General features: G+C 42.9%; 2 protein-coding genes across 2 annotated transcripts in view; one reads left to right on the top strand and one right to left on the bottom strand.

Annotated features, from left to right (window-relative positions):
- The window catches only part of LOC126439769 (ankyrin-1-like), a 434210-nt gene that overhangs the window by 226781 nt on the left and 179682 nt on the right, over positions 1 to 27747 (top strand). The gene's annotated exons all lie outside the window — the stretch shown is intronic.
- Positions 4541 to 18969, bottom strand: LOC126439760 (ankyrin-1-like). Its single transcript, XM_050090585.1, has 3 exons — positions 18082 to 18969; positions 14032 to 14178; positions 4541 to 4930 (listed from the first exon to the last, which is right to left on the bottom strand). Exons 1-3 carry the CDS (start codon positions 18642 to 18644, stop codon positions 4543 to 4545), a joined length of 1098 nt encoding a protein of 365 aa, XP_049946542.1. The 5' UTR covers positions 18645 to 18969; the 3' UTR covers positions 4541 to 4542.

Genomic DNA, 27747 nt, shown 5'->3' with positions numbered 1-27747 from the left:
AATTTCCATTATCCTCTGCCAATTATTTTGGGACGAGGTAGACCTTTTACTTTCTCACTTACAGTGTCACGGTCGGAAAAGCTGACAGGGGCTGCGTAGTAATCCTCCCCGCTGTGGTGTGGAGTCTGTCAGGCCTCGAAGCCGACACTGGCGACGCGTGCGTGCAGACGGCTTCCGTGTCCAGACCTGCAGTCAGATTTTGCAGGGCGCCACAGAAGGGAGTCGCGCCTTCTGAGTCAGTCTCCCTTAAAATACAATTAAAATGTGCTGCGCTGACGAAGTCGCCTTTTGCTGTCTCAGAAAATACGGGACTCGATCACTGAAAAATCTTACCCTTGGAGCTCTCTTGTTTGATGCGGAGGGAGTGCAGAGGTTTAGAGAGGTGACCACATTCGCAACGCCTTTGACAATGCGTCCTCCAGGCTCTTTTTCTACATCTTTTAGTTCCTGTGTTCGTGAAGAGTTACTCACCGCAAAAGGCGCAAAATCTGCATTACGAAACTCTCCACTTGCCCGGTGGCCACCCGAGCGAGAAGCAGAAGGCGTACTTCTGCGCATGCGCGGGCGTATCGAATCCCTCTGCTGGTTCTGTGATGCTGGCACCGTTTCTGCCCCCAGACGGCTGTCGCGCTGGACCTGTACCGTACGTTTTTGACAGTTCCGTCACTCTCTTAATAGTAACTGGTTCCAGAACAGAGGAGCGTTCCGTTCACACAGCTAGGCCAACAAATTTAATTACCATCAATGTTCATGTCCACCGCAAGGTACAGCGACTGTCACAATGTATCTGTGAAAATATATCATTTTAGATGTTTCAAACAGGTAAATGAAGTCTAAACACAAAGCTTAACGATATTCAGAGCCAACATTTTAATCAGAGTAATTTGTTTTGCAGACAAATGACATATACAAATTAGATTGAAATCGGCCTGCTCTCTCGCAGGCGAATTGTTCGATATACTGAGTAGCCTCTAATTCGCATCGTGTAGCGTGTGCTTAGCATACACACATTTACCAAAAGACGTGGGACATCCTGATTAAAAAATAGTCCGACCGTGCATGTGTAACGTCAGTCCCGGATGGCGCGTAAATATTTAAGCGGAATGTCTCAGCGACAGAACATGCAATTGCACGTCTGCTGGGATAAAGTTGGACGTTTTCAGGTGTAAACCCATCCCTTAAAAGAACTGCCGTTGCGCTGTTGATTTCTGCATCGATAGTAATGACAGCTTGAAAGTCAGCGGATGTACCTATACCTATCATTGAGACTTGCTGCAAAAATAATACATCAAACGTGACATCTTGTATTAAATCATCCAGAGCACTAATTGTAACAGAGGTTGTTATCGAAGTTATGTTTAGTGTTAGTACATCGTGGGCTGCCATTAGATAGATGTAGCGTGCTGTGACGTAACTGCGAAACTGCTGCGAGGGCGAGAGAAAATATCTTTGTAATACTGGGACATTAAATGGCAGCCGGACACCGGTGTCTGCGATCATCACCGACTTTGGAACTGTTGAGTACAACTGGAGCAGTAATCGCTAAACAGTATTACAGATTTTATGTCGGAAGTGATCGTCCTGATTTAGTTTCGCATTCTGCGTCGCTCCCCCACCTGCGAGTTTCCCATCGGCGACTGCGCCGGCCGTTTGCGCGGGCTGTCTGACGCCACCTGTTGCTGTTTGCACGTGAATAACAGTGTCGTAAGCGTTTCTGCCTTACAGACAAGACCGAATGTTTACACGGGCTTTCGTTACGTAGGGAGTAATGCAACATGTTACAGATACGTTGCTCTTTCCAGAAACAACTGTTTCTTTGGCGTCATTTTTATCGATGAAATTCGGATCTCGGAAATTCCTTTGTTATCTCGTGATCTGGCGTGCGCAGACGCGCACTTAAATGAAAAGAAGTGCCGTAAACTCATCGCTGTGAAACCGGGCTTGAAACGCATTTGGTCGGTACACACCTGTCTGAAGCGTGTTTCACAATGCTCTTCAACTTCTCCCACTGATTCCCGCGCTGTTGCTGCTGCAGAGGAAAGGAAAGCTGAAGCTTGGATCAGTTTCTCACGATTCCCTGGCCCTGCCTTCAGTCTCAGCCACCTATGTCGCCCACTGCAGAGGTGGCAGGTTAAAGGTTCCACCTAAAACTGTAACATGGCGAGGAAATGCACGCCAGATGTTCTCCGGGTTTCTTACTTTCCATTCAGAGCTCTTAATAGACGAGTAGTCCAAAGATATTTCTAGCATCGCGACTGCAACAGGGAAAGGCCGGAACAGCTGTGGTACTCAAACTACCCTCCGCCACACACCACAATGTATCTGTGAAATTATCATTTCAGACTTTCCAAATCGGTAAATTATCTCAGAAAGGCGTTATCTTGTGAATTTTGGAGCAGTTTTGACACAATGCGGGATGCGTTACATTTTATCTTCATTTGCACAATAGACACGACAGCAGATCTGGTGCAGTTATTGTTTACAAGTCTGAAGATAAAGATTTACAGTATTCAGGACCAATATTTTAAATTGAGTTATCTGTTTTGCACACAAGTGGTATGTATAAATTACATTGAAAACGATCTCCTCTCTCGCAGGCGAATTCTTTGATGTACCGGCTAGCCTGGATTTCGCATCGTGTAGCGTGTGCTTCGCATACTTCCGTACAAAATTTAATTTTTACACTTTTCTGTCGCACTGGACAGATTTACGTATTTCGATATCAAAATAAATTTTAGCCATTTCTCAGATACCAGCCACACACTTACAAGCACTAGTTTAAATAAATGCGAACACGTTTCAAAATATATGACGTCCGTTTCGACAGCGGATGTCTGCCGTGAGTGCTATTGTGTTTGACGATGCGAAGAACACAGGTGGAGTTCTGGGCTGTTTTCCGTCTGCAGACGCGTGCCATACCGTTCCAAAGTGCCGTAATAGCAGAGTGCAACAGGTGAATGGCGTTAGGCGCGATCTGAATTTTGGGGAGTCAGCGTTTTTTTAGGACGCTCTAGCGCGGTCAGTACTCGCCGTCAGAAAATCACTGCTGACTGCTGCATGTTGTAGAAGAGTTTGTCCAATTTAATTTTGTGTTGGGGTTTCAACTTTGAGAAACACGTAGTCTTTGTGAAATAAATGAAAATCTGAGAAAAGTCGGAAAATTTTGAGGCTTTCGTTGTGAAGTCGACATACTACAGGGCAGGAAGCACGAAATCGCTGAGGAAAGATGCACTGCAGTTTGTTACCAATTGGTATTTTTGGTCATTGCACGCAAGGTGGCTCTGGATAGTTACTGCTAGATATTTTACGGTAGGTGACTTACTGTTTCGAGCAATTTGTGATCAGCAGTGTAGTTGTGGATTTCTTTTCCTGTGTATGCACAGTATATTACATTTATTTATGTTGAGGATCAACTGGCAGAGCCTGAAGTATTCATCAATGCCGTGGAGGTCACTCAGCAAGTCAATACTGTCTCCTGGCGCCGCTGCTTCCTCACAGAGAATGTTGAGGAGCTTCCGTGTGTAACGCCGCCACATGAGGGCCACAGAAGCTCTTGTTCAGAATGCAGTCTGCCGCTTTGGTCACACATGCACGCACGGGGATGCCAAGTCTAATTGTATCACAGCAGACAGGGGAATGAATGTTCCAAATGTGGTCTGCTTCCAAAGCATCTACAGAGACGCGAAAGTGTAATTTGGGACACTGCCGTATAATTCCAGTGATGGCTGCATGTCCCACGTGATTGTGTATAATTCCTTGAGAGATGGTAGTTTGTTCTGTAAGAGCAGCAAGGGAGGTGTTTAGGAGTCTAATGATTTTAGGTGGTTCTTCAATTCTCTTTATTTGAAGGTGAGCTGGCAAGAAGCCTGCAGATGGTGTGAGCATGATGTGGTGTGAGCACTGCTACCAATGTGACATTGCAATTAAACAGGAAAAGTACTTGTGCAGTGCACGCACAGAATTCAGTGTGAGGTCGCAAGTGAAGATACATTCTAACTGAACAACTTATATGCCAGTAATCTGAGTATGGTGCAGTTCGCAGTGATGTGAGGTAGCAACATAGACACTGCTAGCAAATGGTTTGCAGTAATTAGGTAATGTAGGAGACTGGTGGAAAGAACTAACATTAACGCACAACAACTGGTATTCTCGCATTTGTGTCTTGGAAGAGATTGGGTGTTTACATTTCGAAATACAGGCGGTTGTGAGAGAGGTCGGCTGTACTCTTGTAAGCTGTTTGAATACTGTATATGGGACGAGAAACACAAGACAGAGAGGGAGAGAGAAGTGGAGTTTATAAATGGAGTATTTTGCAATTGTTGCTGTGCTTTTGCAGAAATTGCTTGTGAAATGTTTTACAGAGTGAATTCTCAAAAGGAAGGTTTGTCACGTTGGTTTACAGATATCTCCTGTTGTTGCAGTAGTTGTGGTGTTACTGGAGTAATTGTGTGGACTGCAAAAGGTAGAAATGAATAGAGAAAGCGATTTTTTTTTTCAATTTTTTATTTTAATATCCTATACAATGAGTACTACTGGCACGTATTAATGCTCTCTTAGCATCTCGACGAGCTGCTGCCGGTTTCGCTGCCGGGCGAAGTCCAGGGGGGTCCTCCCACTATCAGTCCTCACCCCCCTGTCGGCTCCGGCCTGCAGCAACGCAGCCGCCGCTTCTGTGTGGCCATTCAGTGCCACCAAGTGCAGCGGCGTCAGCCCCCACTGAGTCCTGGCGTTGGGGTCGGACGCCGCAGAGAGCAGCAGCCGCACCACAGCCGCGTCGCCGCTGTCTGCAGCCCTGTGCAGGGCGGTGAACCCGTCTTCGTCCCTCGCCCACATCTCCGACAAGGCCGCATGCAACGCCCGCATCTCCTCCACCGCCCCCTCCTCAGCCACCTCTCTCAGCCTCCTGCCTCGCTCTGCATCAGAAAGGCTCCTGCACAAAACATCGACACACTTACTCTCTACTATCGACACACACACACTGTCACAGCCGCAAAACTGCAAACAATTCGGAATACACTTCTTCCGAGCGACAAGTCACAAATCTAGAAATCTCGCTTCTGCGATACGGGTTAACCAGCGTATTACAGACAGATCCACAGCACTAGCCCATAATCAAAAACTTCAGCCATCTCCCATTAAAAATAGGTGCACTCCATCCCGTAACAAATACATTTGGCACATTCCCTCATAGTTCACTCCACAGAACAGCCTCCTTTCACCTCGGCATGCAGTTGCCACCCAATCCTTCATCTACATTCAAACACACCCCTAAAACACCTTCTCTGGATACCAATTCCTTCTGTCACTTAGGAAGAAAACACTAGAAACTAAACGCATCTGTGAGTACTGAAATACAATTTCCTCACCAGACAGGTAAGTGATTCAGACCAGTAACATGGAAATTTCCTGACGTACGACAAAAAACATAAAAGTCACTGCTTCGTACACAATAAGTCGGTCGACATATTTCAAATACAACAAGGGCACCAGGTCGACTCTCCCTGAGACACACACACACACACACACACACACACACACACACACACACACACACATTCTACACAGTCCTCCTTATCCATTTTCCACTTGTCAATAATTTGTTAAACATTCCTATTTCCTTTTGCGTGCTTTATTTGCTGAATTTTTGTAGTTTCTTCTTGTAACAGTTGAACTCAGTATCTATTGCATTGACCAAGGATTTCTATTTGGCCCTGTTTTTTACCTATTTGATCTTTTTCTACCTTCTCTGAAAGCTACCGATTCATCCCCAAAAACTTTATTCTCTGTTTTTCATTGACCTAGTTTGTTATTGTGTGTGCTGTAAGTCCATTGCTTCCTTCTCTAACACTAAGTTTCTCACTTTTTTCGTTGTAACATAACCTGTTCTGTTTGCATCCCAAACATTTCCCCACTTCTTACCTTTCCAAGTTTTGCATCTCATCCTGGCGTTCTATTTTTTTCTGCTTTGTTTCACATTCTCTACGGAGCATACTGATTTTGATATCAGCATGTGCTGCATAATTAATACTATTATCCTGGAGACTAAGTATACAATTCGACACTATCCATGATGTTTTGAGTGTGCATGTAGCACATATAGGTTTGTATCATCTTATATTGAGCGTTTTTAAAATTTTTTTACTTGTAGGTATGTACTTCCTGTGCCAAATTACGTGCTATTACCCGCATGATTTGTATGCACGAAAATTGAATAATTTCTGTTTGTTGCCTGCTTCTGATATAATTTCAATACTAATTCTTTGTGTCTTCCATGACTGCCAGTCGAAATGGGTGTGCTTCTGTTGCCTGCCTGAGGTGCAGGAGGGTTTTGAATGTTCACTGGATTCCAAAGTCGATATCTGCAGCTGATTATCTTGGTCAATCAAAGCAGGAAGTACTTTAATCTCTATACAGGAGGGAATCAACATCTACATCTACATGGTTACTCTGCAATTCACACTGAAGTGCCTGGCAGAGGGTTCAATGAACCTGTTTCATACTATTTCTCTACCATTCCGCTCTCAAATGGCGCGTAGGAAAAAGGAACACCTCAATCTTTCCATTGGAGCTCTGATTTCTCTTATTTTATTATTATGTTGATCATTTCGTCCTACATAGGTGGATGTCAAGAACATATTTGCCATCGGAAGAGAAAGCTGGCAATTGAAATTTCGTAAACAGATCTCGTCGCAAAGAAAACCGTCTGTTTCATTGACTGCCACACCAACTCGCGTATCATATCAGTGACTCTCACCCATATTGCGCGATAACACAAAACAAACTTCCCTTCTTTGCACTTTTTCGCTGTCCTCCGCCAATCGTACCTGGTAAGGATCCCACACCGTGCAGCAATATTCCAGCAGAGGACGTACAAGTGTAATGTAGGCTCTCTTTGGTAGGTTTGTTGCATCTTCCGAGTTTCTGCCAACAAAGCGCAGTCTTTGTTTCGCCTTTCCCACAACATTATCTATGTGGTCATTCCAATTTAAGTTGCTCGTAATTGTAATCCCTAGGTATTAAGTCGAATTGACAGCCCTTAAATTTGTGCGATTTATCGTATACCCAAAATTTAGCGGATTCCTCTTAGTACCCATGTCGATGACCTCCCACTTTTCTTTGTTTGGTGCAAACTGACACTTCCCGCATCATACAGAAATTCTCTCTAGATCATTTTGTAATTGGAATTGATCGTCTGATGATTTTACTAGACGGTAAATTACAGCGTCATCTGCAAACAATCTAAGGGGGCAGCTCAGATTATCACCTAGATCATTTATGTAAATCAGGAACAGCAGAGGGCCTATGACACTACCTTGCGGAACGTCGTATACGACTTCTATTCTACTCGATGATTTGCCGTCTATCAGTATGAACTGTGACATCTCTGCAAGGAAATCAAGAATCCAGTCACACAACAGAGACGATACTTCATACGTATCAAATTTGATTAATACTGGATGTATACGTGGACAAGGAAAAAAATTCCCGGATTTTTCCCGGATTTCCCGCTTAAAAATACACTTTCTCCCGCGTGAAAACACTTTTTCCGTCTTAAGTGACAGTATATTTTCCCTCGGAAGTGCAAAACTTATCAATCCTTTGAATGGTTATGGTTTTGGACATGGGCGTAGAATGTAGTCAGCCAATAGCAACATCCCTGTTAAGCAGCGGTAACACACGAGTTAATGGCTTACATTAATATACATAGTGTTGCTACAAGAAAAGCAAAGCTTCCACATATAATATTGGTCACTAAGGTTAATAAGCTGCAAGAGAAGCTAATCTTTCGAGATAATGTTGATTTTTTGCGCGTGTTACACTTTAAGACACATCACACAAATGTGGCAGTAAAATTTTTAATAATGACATAAATGTCTGATCTCCAGGGTTCGAAATTCTTCTACATGGCTTGTCATCAAAGAGTTGATTTTTAGATGGAGTCAAACACTCTGATTTAAGAATTTCATGGTACATCCTCGCGCATAGTCCAACTTACGTTAAAAGATATTTACTTTGAAATTAATGCTTTTCAAACCAACATTCGCAATATTTTTCCACGACCTGCTGGAAACAGGTTCGTTCCAGCAGCTGCCGGAGAGCGCCAGGTAAGAGGCGCCCCGAGCTTGCGCAGCTAACATGACGTAGGAAGCCCGTATGTACATACGTGGAACACATTAAAAGATCTTACATTACGTTGTAAAAGCAGTAAGACGTCACAGGGTACTCCAAGAGATCAGAATTTCGTGAACCATACTAAAATGTGCACATTTAAACTGCAACTTAAAGCGCACATTCGTATGTCCAGATTCAGATGTAAATTTTCTGGGAGTACCAGTACTGCAGTATCTCACGTTTGGTTCATTAGTATGGCATAATGCCGTTCGTGCTAGAAGATGAAAACTTGCACTTGAAATGCAGCGAACAGTTGAAACTAGCCAGTACTGTGAAATTAAACATTTCGTTTCAAATACATTGGATGCCTCTGCGGAAAAGGTTAATGAAAGCCAAATTTCTTTAGCAAAGAGACAAAAATAACTTCATTGTTCTGCAAGGCGATTGATGCTTGACTGTCAGAAACGTGGAAACAAATTAAAATCTGAAACTAATAATGTATATCAGCCTTCGGTAATTATGTGAATATATTTTAATTCACTTGATACCTCCCGGCCAAAGATACCCGTTTTGCTTTCATGTGACGCGAGAGTAAACGAAGGAGAAACAGGAAAACCACTGAACGTCAACACGGGCCACGTGGTGACTGCCCACTGTAGTTCAGACTTCTCTGCGCATCAGCCTCGCATCTACGATATTTGCGAACCGGTCAACACCAAAAAAATCGAATTTTCGAACGTACCCTAGGGCATCTTGTAAAACACATCATTCTGAAAAATTTGGAACAAAAACATACGTGTTCGAGAAAATATAAGACATGTTATATGGTCTGAAGTGTGCCGAAGCGCAGTGCCACGCCTCTTCGTACAGCATTCTCCTATCGCACGTCACTGTATTTCACTCTGTGGAATTGAAACGGGTATATTTTGTAAGCGATGACATCAAACTATATTCAGGACTGTGGAAATAGAAATGTCCTGTGGTGCCTCTCCTGCTCCCAGTCAGCCAGTTTGACAGCCTGCCCCTCTTTATTTTTAAAAAAACTCGCCATTAATAGCGGATGGGAATATTTGTAATTGGGAGAACAAGAACTCTACAGAAAATTTGGACTCTTTATTGCCTAATAGCTAATAACTTCCTGTTTTGCGTGACAAAAGTGAAATATAGGATGCATAAAACCAATATAGACAAGAGACAAGCAAGAAAGTACACATTTCAATACTTACCTCCTAGCATTTTTTCTCTCTAATCTTGCTACAGCTTTAAATGGCGTGCTTTTGCTTTCTGCACAAGAATCTATTACCTCACCAAAGTTGGTCAAACTTTTTGCTGCATGAAAATTCGAAATTTCGTTACCTAATACTGAAAAAGCTGTTAATACAAATAATACCCAAGACTGGTGTGGTTTCTGGATCTGATTACGTCTATTTTGTCGATGTATGCTAAATAAAACAAAACAGGCCTTTCTAATATTGTAGCAAATTTTATAACACACACACACACACACACACACACACACACACACACACACTTACACACCAAATTAGCGAGACTGTATTGGCACAGATAGTCATTTTTAATACACGATAGAATATAATTCAGTAAGTACATATATCAAATGCCTATTAGGCCTACAACAAGCAAAAAGCTTTATGTTAGGAAATAGTTTCACATTTCATTCATACGCACCAGTTTCTCAAGCATGAGATCGGAAAGTAGTATTACGAAATTCTTATATAAATTAGGAATAGTCTCGTCCTTCCATAATTTGTGTGATGTCCCCGTTTATTCTGCTTCCTCGTTCTAACAATCTTGTCATCACCAATTCTGTGGACATTCCTGCTACTGTCAAAATTTGTTCGCCGATTAACTTCAGTAACACTGCCAGAATCACCGGTTTAGTTACCCCACGATTGTTCTGCCATTAGGCGTTGTTACAATATCGTACAAAACGTTTTCTGCGTTACTTCCGAATCAGAACTTAAGCGGCTGCTAGCCAGGGGCTGTACAACTGGTCCTTACTAGTGTAGCAATCTGGGCAGAAAGTTTCTGTCAAAATTTCATTTTCTTGGATACAACGAGAAGATAATACGTAATCTTACCCACTTGTTATTCCTCCAGTCGTTTATTTCCATTCTCGTAGACTGAATCTATGGATTTCCCTATGAATTATAAGAAAGCCGATCATCCGAAAACCCAATCAACCACATAATCAGACAGCGACTGGCATTTATCCGTTCAGCTTTACTCCGCTCAGCTCGTACGGCCCCATCCCCTTTTGTCTGCAGAAAGATTATTTTCTAGATGCGATTAGGATTCTCCTGACAGAGACATCACGTACACTACGCACACATTCAAAAATCAACTTACGATTCATTCAGAAATGAACTTAAAATGTGTTCAGAAACCAACAAGGATGCATTTCAAAATCATATAAATGATTGATAGATCAACATGCGCTGGATGCTAGGCGCTTTGTGAAACAAGTTTTTTTCCTTGAGAATATGAATTTGGCGCCCCCTTTTCCCGGTACCATCTAGCTGCTTGCTGCGACTGCTTGCACAGCGGAGAGCCACATTCCTGTAGCCAGAAGCGGGAGAATCTGCTTCTCAAACGCGACTCAACTGCGCATGCGCATGAGCTCGCTCGTAACTGCTAACACGAATGTAATGTAAACAATTGTGACTTCACGGTCATCGGAGGGAATTTGTTGTTATGAAGTATTGCACAGCCTTCCCAAAGCTGTTGACACGTTTTGCTGTTGGCAGACGCTTGCATGAGGACTCTGTGTCGTCGTCGTATATGGCGCATTTCCTTTGCATTTTAAGTTATTTTGGTTTTTTTTCTCTCGTTAAGTTTCATTGTTGCAGTATTATTCTGCAGTTACGGGATACAGTAATATCATTTGTTCTAACGGTTCTTGCCAGTCAAAATTACAGAAATTTAACTGAAAACTAAAACAATGAAAAATTCCCAGAATTCTAAAAAATTCCCGGGTTTTTCCTGGTTTTCTCCCGGATGAAAAAGTTCCCGGGTTTTTCCCAGATCTCTCGGTTGTCCCGGGTCGTATACACCCTGTAGAAGATGAAAACGTGCCCTTGAAATGCAGCGAACAGTTGAAACTAGCCAATAGTGTGGAATTGAACACTTTGTTTCAAACAAACTGGCTGCCTCAGCGGAAAAGATCAATAAAAGCCGAATTACTTCAGCAAAGCGACAAAAGTAACTTCATTGTTCTGCAAGATAATTAATGCTTGACTGTCAGATAGGTGGAAATTGTATTAAAATCTGGAACTAATGACATATTTTAATCTTCCGTAATTGTGTGAATGTATTTTAATTCACTTGATATCTCCCAGCCACAGAAACCACTCTCTTTCATTTGACATGACAGCAGTGAACAAAGAGGAAACAGCAAAGTCACTAAATGTGAACACAGATCACCCCCCCTCCCCACTACAAGTCAACCTGATCTGCGCATCAACCCTGGATCTATGATATTTCCTCAACAATACGAATTTCCCCCCCTCGCCACAGAAATTGGCGCCTGGTTCAGATACTCCGGTTTGCTGCGTACAGAACCAACAGCGACATTCCTGTTTCCAGAAGCGGGAGAAGGTACTACTCAGACACGACTCAACTGCGCATGCGCGTGGTTCCGCTCGTAACTGCTTAAATGAATCTGATGTGAACAGTTGAGACTTAACGCTCATCGGAGGTACTTTGTTGTTACTAAGCACTGCATTGTCTTCCTACAGCCTTTCACACATTTTGCTGTTGGCAGACACTTGTATGAGCGCTGTGTGTTTTTTCTTTATATATGAAGCATTTCCTTTGGAATTTATATTTCATTCCCTCGTTCATATTTTGTTGCTGCAGTATTATTCTGCAGTAGCGGTATACAGTAATGTCCTTTGTTAGAGTATCAGTTATTACCAGTCAAAATGACAAAAAATTAACTGAAAACTAAATCAATGGAAAACTCCCGGGATTCTAGAAAATTCCCGTTTTTCCTGGTTTTCCTGCAGATGAAAAAATTCCTAGGTCTTTCCCAGATCTTCCGGGTCGTATACACCATGTAATAGTCTCTTGTTAGAAATGGTATCAAACCCTTCTGGAAATCTAGGAATATGGAATCGATCTTAGATCCCTTGTCGACAGCACTCCTTACTTCATGGGCATAAATAGCTAGCTGTGTTGCACAAGAACGATATTTTCTGAATCCGTGTTGGTTATGTATCGATAAGTCATTTTCTTCAAGGTGAGTCATAATGTTCGAGTACAGTATATTCTCCAAAATCCTACTGCAAATTGAGGTCAGTAGTATGCGTCTGTAATTCAATAGGTTACTCCTATTTCCTTTCTTGAGTATTGGTGTGACCTTTGCTACTTTCCAGTCTTTAGGAACAGACCATTCGCCAAGTGAACGGTTGTATATGATTGCTAAGAAAGGCACTATTGTGTCTGCATACTCTGAAAGGAACCTGATTCGTATTCCATCTGGACCAGAAGAGTTGCCTTTCTTAAGTGATTTGAGTTGCTTCACAACACCTAAAATATATACTTTTATGTCACTCACGCTAACAGCTGTTCTGGTTTCGCATTCTTGAATAGTTACTTTGCCTTTTTTCGTGAAGGAATTAAGGAAAACTCTATTTAGTAACTCCGCTGTAGTGGCACCACCATCATTGTGGAAACTATATATATATATATATATATATATATATATATATATTTTCATTAGGACCAACTATCTTTGCCCACGTCGGTTGCTCATTTCTAAAAATAAAAGTTAACTATACCATGGAATTATGCAAAACGTCTCCTCGGTGAATGAAAACCACTACTCATCACACCTGGTGACCTCCATCATCAGTTGCAGGAGTTTGTTTACGAGTGACGAGCCATACAGTGCTGTACGCATCTCCACTCAGCCACACCCACTGCATTTCTCACTTCTCGAGAGCAGATACCTCAACCATTAGACCAGCTGAGTGCGTTTGTTGGCGTAGATGGAATTACCATTGTGGATCATGTTTTTTACCCATGGTTTGCAAACACTCCCGCCAGAGGTTCTCGTGTACATCCTCTGCAGTACGGTAACATCCACCGATTCGATTTCCCTTTTGCTACTCTTCCCACAAGTCCCCCGGGATAAACTCTAGTGCAAGTGTCGATGAGACACTGAGTCAGAAGTGGAGGTGTGCTCAGGCAGCCGACTGGTCACGGAGACTGCCTGCAATAAGCAGCAAACCTGGGTTCCTGTTACAGTGCGGCACAGATTTCCAATAGTCACTATAGATGTAACTGACCAGGGAACCATTTAAGGAATATTCGAATTACATTTTAAGACATACCCAAAACAATCTGTATCCTCATTACTGTACTAAATATTAACTTTTTGTCATTATTACTTGTATTTCTGTTTACCTCATTTTCGCCATTTCTTACTCAGTGTCTTCAACAGCTTATATCTACAACCATTCACATACGTTTTGTTGAGTGCAATTGTGTGAAAAATCCTGTTTCCACACGCATTTAATTCAGAATCAATTTGTAAGACACACAATCGTCACTAAAAACAAAATCTAGATTCAACACATCAATATAAAAAGAATCTTTGGGAATGGGTATGATTTGAATGGGACACTTCCTACGTAACTACAGTTGAGTGACTCTGAACTGAACGTAATTCTCACTGCAAATGCAGAGAACGAGAAATGTTCTGCATATGTGCTCAATCTTCAAAATATCATAGCCAAAAAAGTGAGAAAGGAGTAATGTTTAATGGCAACTGTAACCTCTATCCAAAAACTGAAGGAATCTGTTTTTTATTTTATTTACTATATCGGCTGGTTAATGCCAAAATAAGCAGTACTGTGGGGGTAAGACTTGGGCACGTGTGGCAACACAACTCACCGGAAGCGAGAGACGGCTGCGTCATCAGGTGGAGGGGTGTGTCGGGCTGACGTGGGAGGCGCAGCTGCAGCAGGAGACCGGCTGTGGCCACTGTGGGGTTGACAGTCAGAGTTGGGGGTGGACCCGCCCCCTGTGGCGGTCGGCGAGCTGCACAGAGAAACACTGTGTGGGTGGGCGTGTTCACACAGGGGCTCACTGCAGGCGATACAGCTGAGGGACTGTCCACCGGGGCAACAGAACACTCAGTGCCAACAACACCAGCCCCTCACTTAACGTGACTGTACCACCAATTAACTGGTCTTTTTCTGCACTACTTCTGCTATATTCCCCACTGGCGTAGCTTAAGATGCAAAACAACAAATTGTTCAAAATGAAGCACAAACCAAATTCCAAACATAAGGGCCAACAATTTTGCTGCCCTGACAGAACAACTATCAGACAGAATTTAGAAGCAGTTAAAGTCAACTGGCTGCTACTTTTGGTTGTGAGGTAATTTGAAAACTGATATATGGTTGCTGAATTATATCACAGGAGGAAGAGAGAGAGAGAGAGAGAGAGAGATCCAGCGATAGAGAAACAAACTGATAAGTTGGGGTATCAACTTACTGTTGAAACTATATGGTCATGGATATGCGGGCGCTGTTTGATGTGAAGCCCGAGGGAATGACGAAGATGGACAAGAATTACAAGAGCTATGCTATAAAAGTTATCGAGAGTATATTCAAAATCTGCATTTGAGTAAAGCAAATAGAACTGTATATATGCATGTACTGTCTCCACAATTCGATTCATTGAAAAGACAGCAGTGGTGATGTGTTTCTTAAACAACAATTTTCGTGTTGAGCAGTTTGCAGTAGAGGCCACCATTAAAAGAAAAAATATGGGTTACACAGTGTATGCAATTTTATCTGATGGACAATGTTTACAACTTGTGAAGTAACCTGTAGTCTATTTAATATGGATTTTTTTTTTAAATTCGAAAGGAAACAAAATAGACTTGTATGGAGCATATGTATCCGAGAGACAGAGGCAACAAATGATAGCTGGATGAAAACGTCACATCAATACTGACGTTGTGGGAGATATGTCGTACACCTGTAGGTGGACAGCGAATATAATCTGCTGTATCCCAGTAGCGGAAAACCTCATAGGATTCCGTGGACGACCTCTGGTAACGCCATAGGGAACTTCAAACACGACAGGGGGGGCAGAGATTTCCTGTCTGCTTTGTAAAAGGGAATGCACGGAAAAAATTCGGGGCGATAGCTGAACAGAGACGAGAAGGAAATGTGATTGTAAGGCACAGCCTTGAGTGTGACAATGTTACTGTGCTGGCTGGAGTATTCTCTTCTTGTTTGCCCCCAGTGTGCATGAGTAGCCCCAGTGCTCATAGCTCCTGCTTGACTGGATATCTCAGGGAGTCACACCCTGCTCTTTGGGGCCAGTCACCCAGGGGTAGCGTCTTTTTCAGTAATCAGGAAAGTCCTCAGTCCCAGGTTTGAACCTCACCATCACTTGAATTTTGAATACGAATAATCAGCATTGGTGTCTGAAGACTTCTAGCATCAGGTGTCACCCTCTTTCAGCCAACAGCCTTTCCAAAGAGGGCGGAGGGGCCGACAGAGGTTCACGGCACTCTCTTTCCATTGAGGCCTGAAACTGGTCCTAAATGAGGAAGAATTGGCAATGATCAACAACATGAGGACACAGAAGGCAATGTAAACCACTGCTTAAAGATTCATAACGTCCGTCAATGAGGCATGTGATTCATTGAGTCTGTGCTGTACAGACTCTCCATTGGCAAGACTAGTCCCCCATTCAAACCTCCAGGCGAGGAGGCACAAGGGGGAGGTGACCATGGGAAAAAAGTTGAGTAATCAGCAAAAGGATAACGTTCTACGTGTCGTCATGTGGAAAGTAAGGAATTTGTATGTGGTTGAGAAGCTAGAAAATAAGAAAAGGGAAATGCTGAGGACGTATCTAGCTGTAGTGGGTGTCAGTGACGCGTAAAGGAAAGAAAAGTAAAGGAAAGGATTTCTGGTCATATGAGAATAGGGTAGTAGCAACAGCAGGAGATAAGAGTAGGATTCAGTATCAATAGAAAGGCAGGGCAGAAAGTGAGATACTGTGAACGGATGAGTATAGATGTTCTCGTGAGAATCGAAAGCAAACCAACAACATGCATAGTTCAGGTATACATGATGACGTCGCAAGTTGAAGGTGAAGAGAGAGAAAGTATGAGGATATTGAACAGGTAATTCGGTACATATGTGATAGTCATGGAGGGACTGAAACGCAACCGTAGGCGAAGGAGTAGAAGAAACGGTTACACGAGAATATGTACTTGATAATAGGAATAGGAGAGAAGTAAGGCTAGTTAAGTTCAATAGTAAATTTATCCTAGTAATAGCTGGTATAGTCTATTCAAGAATCTTGAGACAAGGGGGTATACTTGAGAAAGGACCGAAACATGGGAGGTTTAAAGTCAGATTTTGAAATCAGATACTGGACTGTAAAGCATACCCAGGAGTAGATTTAGACTCATAACAATTTAGCAATGATGAAGAGTAGGCTGAATTTTACGAGACTCGTCAGGAGCAATCGATGTACAAAGAAGTGGAATACAGTAGTACTAAGGAAAGAAGAGATGAGATTTATGTTCTCTGAGGCTACAGATACTGCGATAATTAACAGCTCAATAGTTGGAAATAAAAACGTAGGTACAAAGAAGCTAACTGCGAAGAAACCATGGGAAACATAAGAAATCCTTCAGTTGATCAATCAAAGACAGAAGTTCAAAAATATTCAGGAAAATTCAGTAATTGAGAAGTATGTCACTTAAGGATGAAATTAATAGGAAGTGCAGAGAAGCTAACGTGAAATGGCTGCACGAAAAATGTGAAGAAATCAAAGAAGAAATGATTCTTGGGAAGACTGACGCAGCATATAGAAAATTCAAAGCAATCTTCCACGGAATTAAAAGCAAGCGTGGTAACATGAAGCGCACAATGGGAATTCCAGTGTTAAATACAGAGGCGAGATCGGATAGTTGGAAAGAGTACACTGAAGGCCTCTCTGATTGGAACAACTTGTCTGATGGCGTGACAGAAGAACAAGCAGGAGTCGGTATGGAAAATATTGGTGATTAGAATCAGATTTTGAAAGCGCTTTGGAAAATTTAAGATCAAAGAAGGCAAAAGGTATAGACAACATTCAATCAGAAGTTCTAAAATCATTGGGAGAGGTGGCAAAAGGTCTATTCTCACTGTTGTGTAGAATGTATGAGTCTGGCAACATACAATCTGACTTTGAGAGAAATATAATCTGCACGATTTGGAAGACTGCAAGAGCAGAGAAGTGTGAGAATTATCGCACAATCAGCTTAACAGCTCAAGCATCCCAGTTGCTAAGAAGGACAATACACAGGAGAACGGAAAAGAAAATTGACGTTCCTAACGTTCATAGGATTTGTGGTCCTGGCGAAAGCGTTCGGCAATCTCAAATGTTGGAAGATGTTTGAAATTCTGAGAAAAATACGGGTAAGGCAGAGGAAAAGAGTAATTTGCAATATGTACAAGAGACAAGAAGGTAAAATAACAGTGGAAGACCAAGAGCGAAGTATTCGGGTTAAAAAGGGTGTCAGACAGGGATGTAATCTTTCGCCTCTACTGTTCAATCTATATACCGAAGAAGCGATGACGGAAATAAAGGAAAGATTGAAGAGTGGAATTAAAATTCAGGGTGAAATGATATAAGATTTGTTGATGACTGATTCCCTCAGTGACAGTGAAGAAGAATTACAGGGTTTGCTGAATGGAATGAACAGTCTAATGAGTACAGAATATGGAATCAGAGTAAATCAAAGAAAGGCGAAATTGATAAGAAGCAGAAGAAGTGAAAACAGCGAGAGACTTAGCATCGTGAATGATGATCAGTAATTAGATTAAGTTAAGGTGTTACGCAACGTAGGCAGCAAAGAAACCCATGACGAACAAAGCAAGGACGACGTCTGATTCACACTAGCACTGGCAAAAAGGGAATCGTGCTTACCTGGCTTCTGCTGGTGGCTCACCGAGCAGACGGATGACTTCGTTGACTTCTTGCGGGTACTCGAGCACAGCGTCCGCCCAGCCCCGCGTGGCCATCACCTGCGGGTGGTCCTTTATGAAGGCGACGGCAGCCCTGGTGGCGTCCGGGCACGAGTGCCTCACTGCCGTGACGGCCGTCGCCGCTGCGGTCTCGACGGCCAACTGCGAGATCAGCTGCCGCTCGCAGGCAGCCTTCAGGGCCGACAAGCCGTATTTGTCGGCCGCCGAGAGCAGCTGGGCGGCCGTGTCGGGCAGCTGGGGGGCCTGCAGGGTATACGTGTAGGCCACCAGGAGCCTCAGCACCGGGCCCTCCACGTCGTCGATGCTCACCTGGCCGCAGCTGGCCTCCAGCATGTCGTGCGCGAACATCGCTGCGAACACGGGGCTCGCGGCCGCCAACACGGCCCTGTGAGCCGCCACCCTCGTCTCGCCCGCCACCAGCGTCACCAGGGCGCCGTCACCCCCGTCTAGCAGGGCGGCCAGGGCCTCGGTTGTGGTGTTCTGAACCTCCGTAACTGCCGACATGGTGGGTGGTCCTGAAACACAGTACCACTGAGCAGCCCTCACACTGCACCCTCAACACTTGCACGAGGCGCATGCATACCTGTGTGAAACAACAGCTGATAAAAGTGTTGTACACCCTAAATCGATTGCAACGTCACCAGTTTCCTTCAAATGACAAGGGCCCGTACTGCTTCGTGATCACCTAAGGTTTGTAACTACCAGCGCGGTGCTACGATAGACTGCTTTCACCTTCTAAAAATGTTATCGTTCTCAGTCAAAAGATGGTTTATTTATGTCATAGCAAAAAAATTGGCGAAGCAACAAACGTCTTTCAGCCCTAAAGTTACAGGACTTCTATTTAAATCCAAGGTCGTGGCACCTCTGAGAAAAATTTTCTTCCTCCTTATCTCAGGTTCCTCAGATCCGTGACACCTCATCAGAAGCAATGTACATGTAATGCAGAAATCGGTTTCCTCGGTGAATGTCTCAGGGTAGGCACGATTAAACTTTACAGGCGGCCTTGACTGAGCGGTTCTAGGCGCTTCAATCTGGAACCGCGCGCCTGCTACGGTCGCAGGTTCTAATCCTGCCTCGGGTATGGATGTGTGTGACGTCCTTAGGTTAGTTAGGTTTAAGTAGTTCTAGGTTCTATTGGACTGATGACCTCCGATGTTAAGTCCCATAGTGCTCAGAGCCATTTGAACCGTTCTGAACCACTGTAAGAGTCTAAATTCATTAGTAAGTTTAACTCTCCTTTTAACAGATTGATATCTGTGTCTTCTTTCTTAAGAAAAAGATTCAGCGCCCACCTCCGTGGTAAACAATGCTGCATAATACAATCATAAATCATGTCGCCATTTTATCCGAATGTTGCAAGCTATGGTGTACCCAGGTATTTCCAGGTTGAGCAGTTTAGGAATGAAACTCGTTGCCTCCATTTCCAGAACGTGTGTTATGGAACTTTTGCACAAATATATATTTATATCTCCTTTTGGCGTGGACGTGTTTGTATAGCATCTTTGCCCCACAGAACGTTCGGATAGTTATTAGATGACAGATACGTCATGGTTAAACCAAAGTAAGCTCTATCACAGCTCCGACATCACTCTTGACTCTCCTGGTCGTATGAGGGGGCGTTATTTGTGAGTCTATAGTCACTGTGCCTATTACCCACAATGATTCCCTTTGTGTGCATGGAAATTAGCAGGATGGGTATATTACCCATACTAAAGGAATGTGGGAATCCCAGTAGCATATCCGTTGTTTCTGCAGTTTGCTCCCACCTCCAGTTCCGTTCGTGGTGGTTCTTGTATCTTCAGCTATGGCTGCCCTCAGCCATTTGAAAAGCATGAAAGTCACACGACACGAAAGCAGCGCATTTGCTGCAGGAAACACGAAACTGCCAAGCCGCCCAAGTGATAGTTACATACTTCCTGCGATATGATTAGCGCTCTCGCACCTCATTTGTGTTTATATGGACATACTTATACAGTAGACATTCAAGATGATAAAATGTGTAGGTTTATTAGATTACAAAACACAAACTGTTTCACTGTTTCGAAACAGCGTATCGAAACATTACATTGTACTGTTTCATTTCTTTCGAAACAGTTATGTGTTTCTGTTTGCCCATCTCTACTTCAAACAAGATATCAGGCGATGGACTCCGTGGCTGGGTTCATTTAGAAAATCGGATTCAAGAGCATGAACAATAATTTAACAACATAAACAGTACAAGAAAGTGGACAGAATGCGAGGTAATTTGAAACAACAAAGTGGTATTGATCATACTTTGAACTACTGGAAAGAGAGAAGGAACATTAGCGTCAGATTCTAAACTGAATTATACTCACCATCAGATACCTAGTTCAACGTAATATAGCCTTAAAGGAGGCAGTGTCAAGCTCTATCAAGAAAATAATGTTAGTTTTTTTGGTTTGATCGAAATGACAGCAGAATTTCACCCTGTTTTGTAGGAACATTAGAGTTGGGTAAAGGCTCAAGTAAGTCATGACCATTTTCTTGGAAAAAACATTCAAAATGAACTCATAAATTTGCTTCCCAACAAAGTAAAAAACAGCATTGTTAATTCTATAATCGAAAGTAAATATTTTTCTGACATGCTTGATTGTACTCCTGATACATGCCACAAGGAACAAATGACATTGATTCTTAGGTCTGTAAATTTATCAGAAGACGCAAGGACTGTAGAAGAACACTTCCTCGACTTTCTGAACGTCACTTCAACAACAGGAGAAAGTTTGACTGGAACCGTTTTGTCGGAACTAGATAAACTAGGACTCGATATTCATGATTGCAGCAGCCAACGTTATCGATTATAAAAGGTTATCGAAGTGGTGTTCAAGCCAGAATGTCAAGGTGCAAACCAAGAGCATTTTATACGCCATGTGACAGCCACAGTCTTGTGTTATTAGATGCGGCGAAATCTACTGCAAAAGCAGTCACATATACTGGTGTAATTTAAAGAATATACATTATTTTCAGTGCATCCACTCAGAGATGGGAAATCGTATTGCGCAGGGCGCCAACTTTAACAGTGAAGAATCTTTCAGATAGTCGATGTCAAAGTAGGGTGTAGAGTGTCAAAGCTGTTAAAGTGCCAGACGAGAGAAGTCAGAGGCGCCCTTCCTGAGGTGAGCGACGGCGCTGTTGAAGCGAAAACAAAGAGCGGAGCTCACTCGCTTGCTGTGGACGATTTGAAAAGCTCCGAGTTTATTGTAGGCGTTGTCGTATAGTACGGTCTTCTCTTTGCCATTAGCGCAGCAATTAAGGCAGTTCAAGCAGCAAACGTCGACGTGAAAGTAGCAACTAAATGTCTCGAAAGTCTAATTACGTTTATTGAGAATTTCCGCGAAGGAGTTTTCGTTAATGTGCAGTTAACAGCGAAAGAGATAACTGAAACTTCGCAGACTTGACCAAAATTTGGAGAAAGGAGAACTGGCAAGAAGGCGAAGCAATTTGATTATGACGGTGAGGACATGGTTTGCAGAGGTCAACCGTCAGAGGAGACATATAGGATCGATTTTCTCTACCCTGTCGTTGAGACAGTGTTAAAAAGTTTGAAAGAGAGGTTTCGCCAAATGGCTAAATATTCCGGAGTACTCGACTTTTTGTTTTCTTTAGACAGTTTAAAATACATACAGGACGAAGAATTGAAAATGCTGTCTACAAACCATGAGAAAGAGCTAAGTGTAAACATAAATTGTGAATGTTCGAAAGACATTGTTGCTTCAGCTCTCTTGACAGAAATTAATGTGCTCAGAGAAATGGCGCCCTATGACGTGAAAACTCCTACGTTAATACTGAAATACTCGAATGATTCTGCAAACCCGCTTCACGGGATTTACATCGCCCACAGTATTTTGCCAGCCGTGCCAGGAACTGTCGCCTCCGCTGAAACAAGCTTTCCACGTTCAGAGCTCGTCAAGAATTATTTCCGAAGCAGCATGTCGGCCATGTTGTCAATAGAACACGGCGTGGTTCCAAAACTGAGTTCTGAAGATACTATTCATGAATTTGCTCTTCAAATAGCGAGGAAAAGATGTTTTGTGTATACCCTCTGTGTTTATAACCTACAACTCAGTTAATTTCTTGTGAACACACAGCACAGTCGAGTGATGAAAACATTGAAGCAAAATTTGTGAACCTTACCTGGTTTTGAATTTCATTGAATTGGAAGCATTCCCGTAGCAGTCTTATTATTAACATTTTTTAATAACCATAACTATTAAGATTTCTTCTCCAATTAACTATTTTCCTACAGCGACAGTAGGTCCCCTGCGGTAACAGTCTGCTGATGCACTGGTACTGCGTTAATGACGGAAGTTAGAATTCTTTTGAACGTCACGGAGATAGGTGAGCTGTGTTGGTGGAGGGGCTGAGAGGTTGGGGGGGAGGGTGTGGGAGAGCCCCTCGCAGAACTTGGGCACACGTCCCCACGCCGGCTGAGGCCTGCTCACCCACTGCTGGCTCTGGAATTTCCTGTAAGCAGGCTTTCACGCAAACACTACTTTGCCTATTCGCACTACCCTTCTCTGTACGCGTTCAATATTCCCTGTTAGTTCTTGTTGTAATGGGTCGCACACACTCGCGCGGTAGTCTAGGATGGACCACACGAGTGTTTCGTGAGCTGTCTCCCTTGTAGACTCACCGCATTCATCCAGTGATCTCGTCCACTCTGCCATCTAGTTTACCTACAACTGAGACTATGTGATACTTCCATTTTATATCACCTCAGTGTGCCACACCCAGGTCTTTGTATGAGTTGACTGATTCCAAAAGTGACTCACTAATATTACAACAACCACGGAATACGACGTTTCTGCGAGTTTTTAAGTGCACAATTTTGTACTTAACTTCTCTGCAAAACAGACTGAAGTGGATGGCAGGGTGTTCGTCGAACCAGTTTCACACGATTTTACATTTCTGCCCACTTAAAGCAATTTGTCAAATCCTGCTTTACTTTGAAATCATGTGAAGATATGAATAAAAAAATTGTACAGCTTCTTTCAGACACTCCTTCATTATAGACAATGTATCGTCTGCACGAACTGTGGCCTGACTCTTAACATTGCCTCCAAGGTCAGTAGCATACGACGTGGACAGCAGTGCATGCAACACACATCCCTGAGGCGTGTCTCAAGCTACTCCCACACCTGTTGGTAAGTCTCCTTCCGAGATACCATGCTGCGTCCTTCAGATACCTAGACAGGCAGATGGACAGTGACGGGGAAAGCGGGGGGAGGGAGGGAGAGAGGCAGAGCTGGAGACAGAAGCGCCTCATTCGCGTGCAGGGGGCGGCCCCCGCCTCTCCCCCCTCGTGGTGGATGTCACCACAGTCCGACACACACACTGCCGACACTCCTTCCCGCTCTCTATACACCTCTGACGGCAGCGCTCAAAGCGGACAATAAGCTATAGTTCTGAATGCGATATACGAGGAATGCGAATAGCATCATTTATATTCATTTGTAGCACAGTTTTTCAACAGGGAACGTCTGTAATGCTGTAAAATTCTGCAGTAACTAAAACATTACACCTCTTTTTTTTTTTTAATTTCCTAAGGACCGTGACAGCGATGAAGTGCTACATTTCGGGACGTTTTACCCACGAATCTCTTGTAAGTAACAGATATTTAATGAAGGATGTCGTTTTCTTACAAGGAAAAGAAGAATGGCTAGTAAACAGCAGAAGACATGACTTGACCTTCGCCAGAAAGACGTCGTACATTTACTCGGCGACGTGAGGTTTTGTTCACAACACCTCCAGTCGGATGAATGAACGTGGAACGTGGGAAACTTGTTGTTGTTATTGTGGTCTTCAGTCCTGAGACTGGTTTGATGCAGCTCTCCATGCTACTCTATCCTGTGCAAGCTGCTTCATCTCCCAGCGAGTACTGCAGCCTACATCCTTCTGAATCTGCTTGGTGTATTCATCTCTTGGTCTCCCTCTACGATTCATAACCTCCACGCTGCCCTCCAATACTAAATTGGTGATCCCTTGATGCCTCAGAACATGTCCTACCAACCGGTCTATTCTTCTAGTCAAGTTGTGCCACAAACTACTCTTCTCCCCAATTCTATTCAATACCTCCTCATTAGTTATGAGATCTACCCATCTAATCTTCAGCATTCTTCTGTAGCACCACATTTCGAAAGCTTCTATTCTCTTCTTGTCCAAACTATTTATCGCCCACGTTTCACTTCGATACATGGCTACACTCCATACAAATACTTTCAGAAACGACTTCCTGACACTTAAATCTATACTCAATGTTAACAAATTCCTCTTCTTCAGAAACGCTTTCCTTGCCATTTTATAGCCTCTCTACGTCGACCATCATCAGTTATTTTGCTCCCCAAATAGCAAAACTCCTTTACTACTTTAAGTGTCTCATTTCCTAATCTAATTCCCTCAGCATCACCTGAGTTAATTCGACTACATTCCATTATCCTCGTTTTGCTTCTGTTGATGTTCATCTTATATCCTCCTTTCAAGACACTGCCACATTTAGAATTTGAAAGAGAGTATTCTTCCAAGTTCTTTGCTGTCTCTGACAGAATTACAATGTCATCGGCGAACCTTAAAGTTTTTATTTCTTCTCCATACACTTTAATACCTACTCCGATTTTTCTTTTGTTTCCTTTGCTGCTTGCTCAATATACAGATTGAATAACATCGGGGAGAGGCTACAACCCTGTCTCACTCCCTTCCCAACCGCTGCTTGCCTTTGATTCCCCTCGACTCTTATAACTGCCATCTGGTTTCTGTACAAAGCCCGCATCTCGTGGTCGTGCGGTAGCGTTCTCGCTTCCCACGCCAGGGTTCCCGGGTTCGATTCCCGGCGGGGTCAGGGATTTTCTCTGCCTCGTGATGGCTGGGTGTTGTGTGATGTCATTAGGTTAGATAGGTTTAAGTAGTTCTAAGTTCTAGGGGACTGATGACCTAAGATGTTAAGTCCCATAGTGCTCAGAGCAATTTGAACCATTTTTTCTGTACAAATTGTAAATAGCCTTTCGCTCCCTGTATTTTACCCCTGCCACCTTTAGAATTTGAAAGAGAGTATTCCAGTCAACATTGTCAAAAGCTTTCTCTAAGTCTACAAATGCTAGAAACGTAGGTTTGCCTTTCCTTAATCTTTCTTCTAAGATAAATCGTAAGGTCAGTATTGCCTCACGTGTTCCAGTGTTTCTACGGAATCCAAACTGATCTTCCCCGAGGTTGGCTTCTACTAGTTTTTCCATTCGTCTGTAAAGAATTCGTGTTAGTATTTTGCAGCTGTGACTTATTAAACTCATAGTTCGGTAATTTTCACATCTGTCAACACCTGTTTTCTTTGGGATTGGAATTATTATATTCTTCTTGAAGTCTGAGGGTATTTCGCCTGTTTCATACATCTTGCTCACCAGATGGTAGATTTTTGTCAGGACTGGCTCTCCCAAGGCCGTCAGTAGTTCCAATGGAATGTTGTCTACTCCGGGGGCCTTGTTTCGACTCAGGTCTTTCAGTGCTCTGTCAAACGCTTCACGCAATATCGTATCTCCCATTTCATATTCATCTTCATCCTCTTCCATTTCCATAATATTGCCATCAAGTACATCGCCCTTGTATAGACCCTCTATATACTCCTTCCGCCTTTCTGCTTTCCCTTCTTTGCTTGAATTGGGTCTCCACCTGACTTCTTGATATTTATACAAGTGGTTCTCTTTTCTCCAAAGGTCTATTTAATTTTCCTGTAGGCAGTATCTATCTTACCCCTCGTGAGATAAGGCTCTACATCCTTACGTTTGTCCTTTAGCCATCCCTGCTTAGCCATTTTGTACTTCCTGTCGATCTCATTTTTCAGACGTTTGTATTCCTTTTTGCCTGTTTCACTTACTGCATTTTTATATTTTCTCCTTTCATCAATTAAATTCAATATTTCTTTTGTTACCCAAGGATTTCTACTAGCCCTCGTCTTTTTACCTACTTGATCCTCTGCTGCCTTCACTACTTCATCCCTCAAAGCTACCCATTCTTCTTCAACTGTATTTTTTGAACTTGTATGGAATGCAATATCTGCATTACGTAAGGTACCAAATGAGACACCACAACTTTCGATGAAATGAAAAACACACAAATGTGATAAGAAGACATCAAAAAGTATAAAACTTTTTCCAACATGGATCACATCAGTTCCCCAATTGTTGTTACATCTCTGCCACAAACGGCAAGAATCTTACGACATATTTGCTCTTGAAGCAAAAACAATTACATTGAAAGAAATATTCGTGTATTAGAAAATCAAATGCGGTGTAAGAGTCTGTGAATCGTTAGACTCCATATAAAGTTGTTACGTCTCAAAGAGACTGTCCATCAAAACAAGAACAGAGAGCAAGAGAGATATCTGCTTCAAACATGTGTTTTCGTTGTCTTCCTTTAAGAGGAGCAAGCTGCAGTTATACAAATTATTGCTTCACGAGTAAATTGTAACTTACGTCACAGAATCAATGACATTCGGCTGTTTTGAAGTTATTTCACCATCATTCACGTACCTGGCTAATTTACTAATGCTTGGATGCAACAATAGAGTAACAATTTCGTTAATTAAGTAGAAAAATAATTAAAAGCTAACGTTAATCTCACGGCTGGCTTTTTCGCTGCTAGGTGCGCTAGCACGGAAGTTCTTGTTCAGAATGTGTGTGTGCGTGCGTGTGTGTGTGTGTGTGTGTGTGTGTGTGTGTGTGTGTGGTGTTGATTTTAGTTTGTCACTTACTTTTAGCGGTCATTGGTGACTATCAGCCAGCCACCTCTGCTGCGATTGGCTGGTGAACAGCAGACCGTGACTTCATCGTTGTGATCCTAATGTGCCATATTTGACTTGTGTGTTTTAAGCCACGTGAGACAAATTTTCTAGTGGCCACTGAACGTTATTAAGTAACATTAGTTTCTTCTAGGTATTTATAAACTAAAATGGAGGAAATGGTGTCGGCGGGAGAACCGAGCGGTTCTAGGCGCTACAGTCTGGAACCGCGCGACCGCTACGGTCGCAGGTTCGTCTCCTGCCTCGGCCATGGATGTGTGTGATGTCCTTAGGTTAGTTAGGTTTAAGTAGTTCTAAGTTCCAGGGGACTGATGTCCTCAGAATTTAAGTCCCATAGTGGTCAGAGCCATTTGAACCATTTTTGCTTCCAACTCTTAACACCGTCACGAGGGCCACGGAAGTTCTTGTTCAGAATATAGTCTGGCACTTCAGCCATACCTCCACGCACGGGGGTGCCAAGTCTCATTCTGTCACGGCACAGAGGGGAAAGAATGTTCAAAGTGTGGTCTGCTTCCAAAACGCCTACGGAGACGTAAAGGTGTTCTTTGGAAAGTGCCGTATATTTCCACTGATGGCTGCATGTCTCGCGCGATTACACGAGGGTAGGTCAATTATTATTCACAAAGTACTTATAAAGTTTCATTGTAATCAAATACGAAACTTACAAGAACATCATTTTTCGAAATAGTCTCCTTCTGTTTCAACGCACTTGGTCCATCGTTGCACCAGCTTCCTGATGCCCCCATAAAAGAAGGTTCTCGATTGAGCTGCGAGCCAGGAATGCGCCGCTTCTTTCACTGC

This window comes from Schistocerca serialis, unplaced genomic scaffold (assembly GCF_023864345.2).
Source record: "Schistocerca serialis cubense isolate TAMUIC-IGC-003099 unplaced genomic scaffold, iqSchSeri2.2 HiC_scaffold_1343, whole genome shotgun sequence".
Taxonomy (NCBI): domain Eukaryota; kingdom Metazoa; phylum Arthropoda; class Insecta; order Orthoptera; family Acrididae; genus Schistocerca; species Schistocerca serialis.
This window is presented reverse-complemented; position numbering and strand designations above follow the sequence as displayed.

What these genes read in the sequence shown, in the direction of transcription:
- LOC126439760 (XM_050090585.1), bottom strand. Translation starts at nt 18,644, where the DNA reads ATGTCGGCAGTTACGGAGGTTCAGAACACCACAACCGAGGCCCTGGCC. An exon ending in GAGCCACCAGCAGAAGCCAG is followed by an intron (nt 14,179 to 18,081) that starts GTAAGCACGATT and finishes TTCTCTGTGCAG; the next exon opens with CTCGCCGACCGCCACAGGGG. An exon ending in GCAGCCGTCTCTCGCTTCCG is followed by an intron (nt 4,931 to 14,031) that starts GTGAGTTGTGTT and finishes TGTTTTGTGCAG; the next exon opens with GAGCCTTTCTGATGCAGAGC.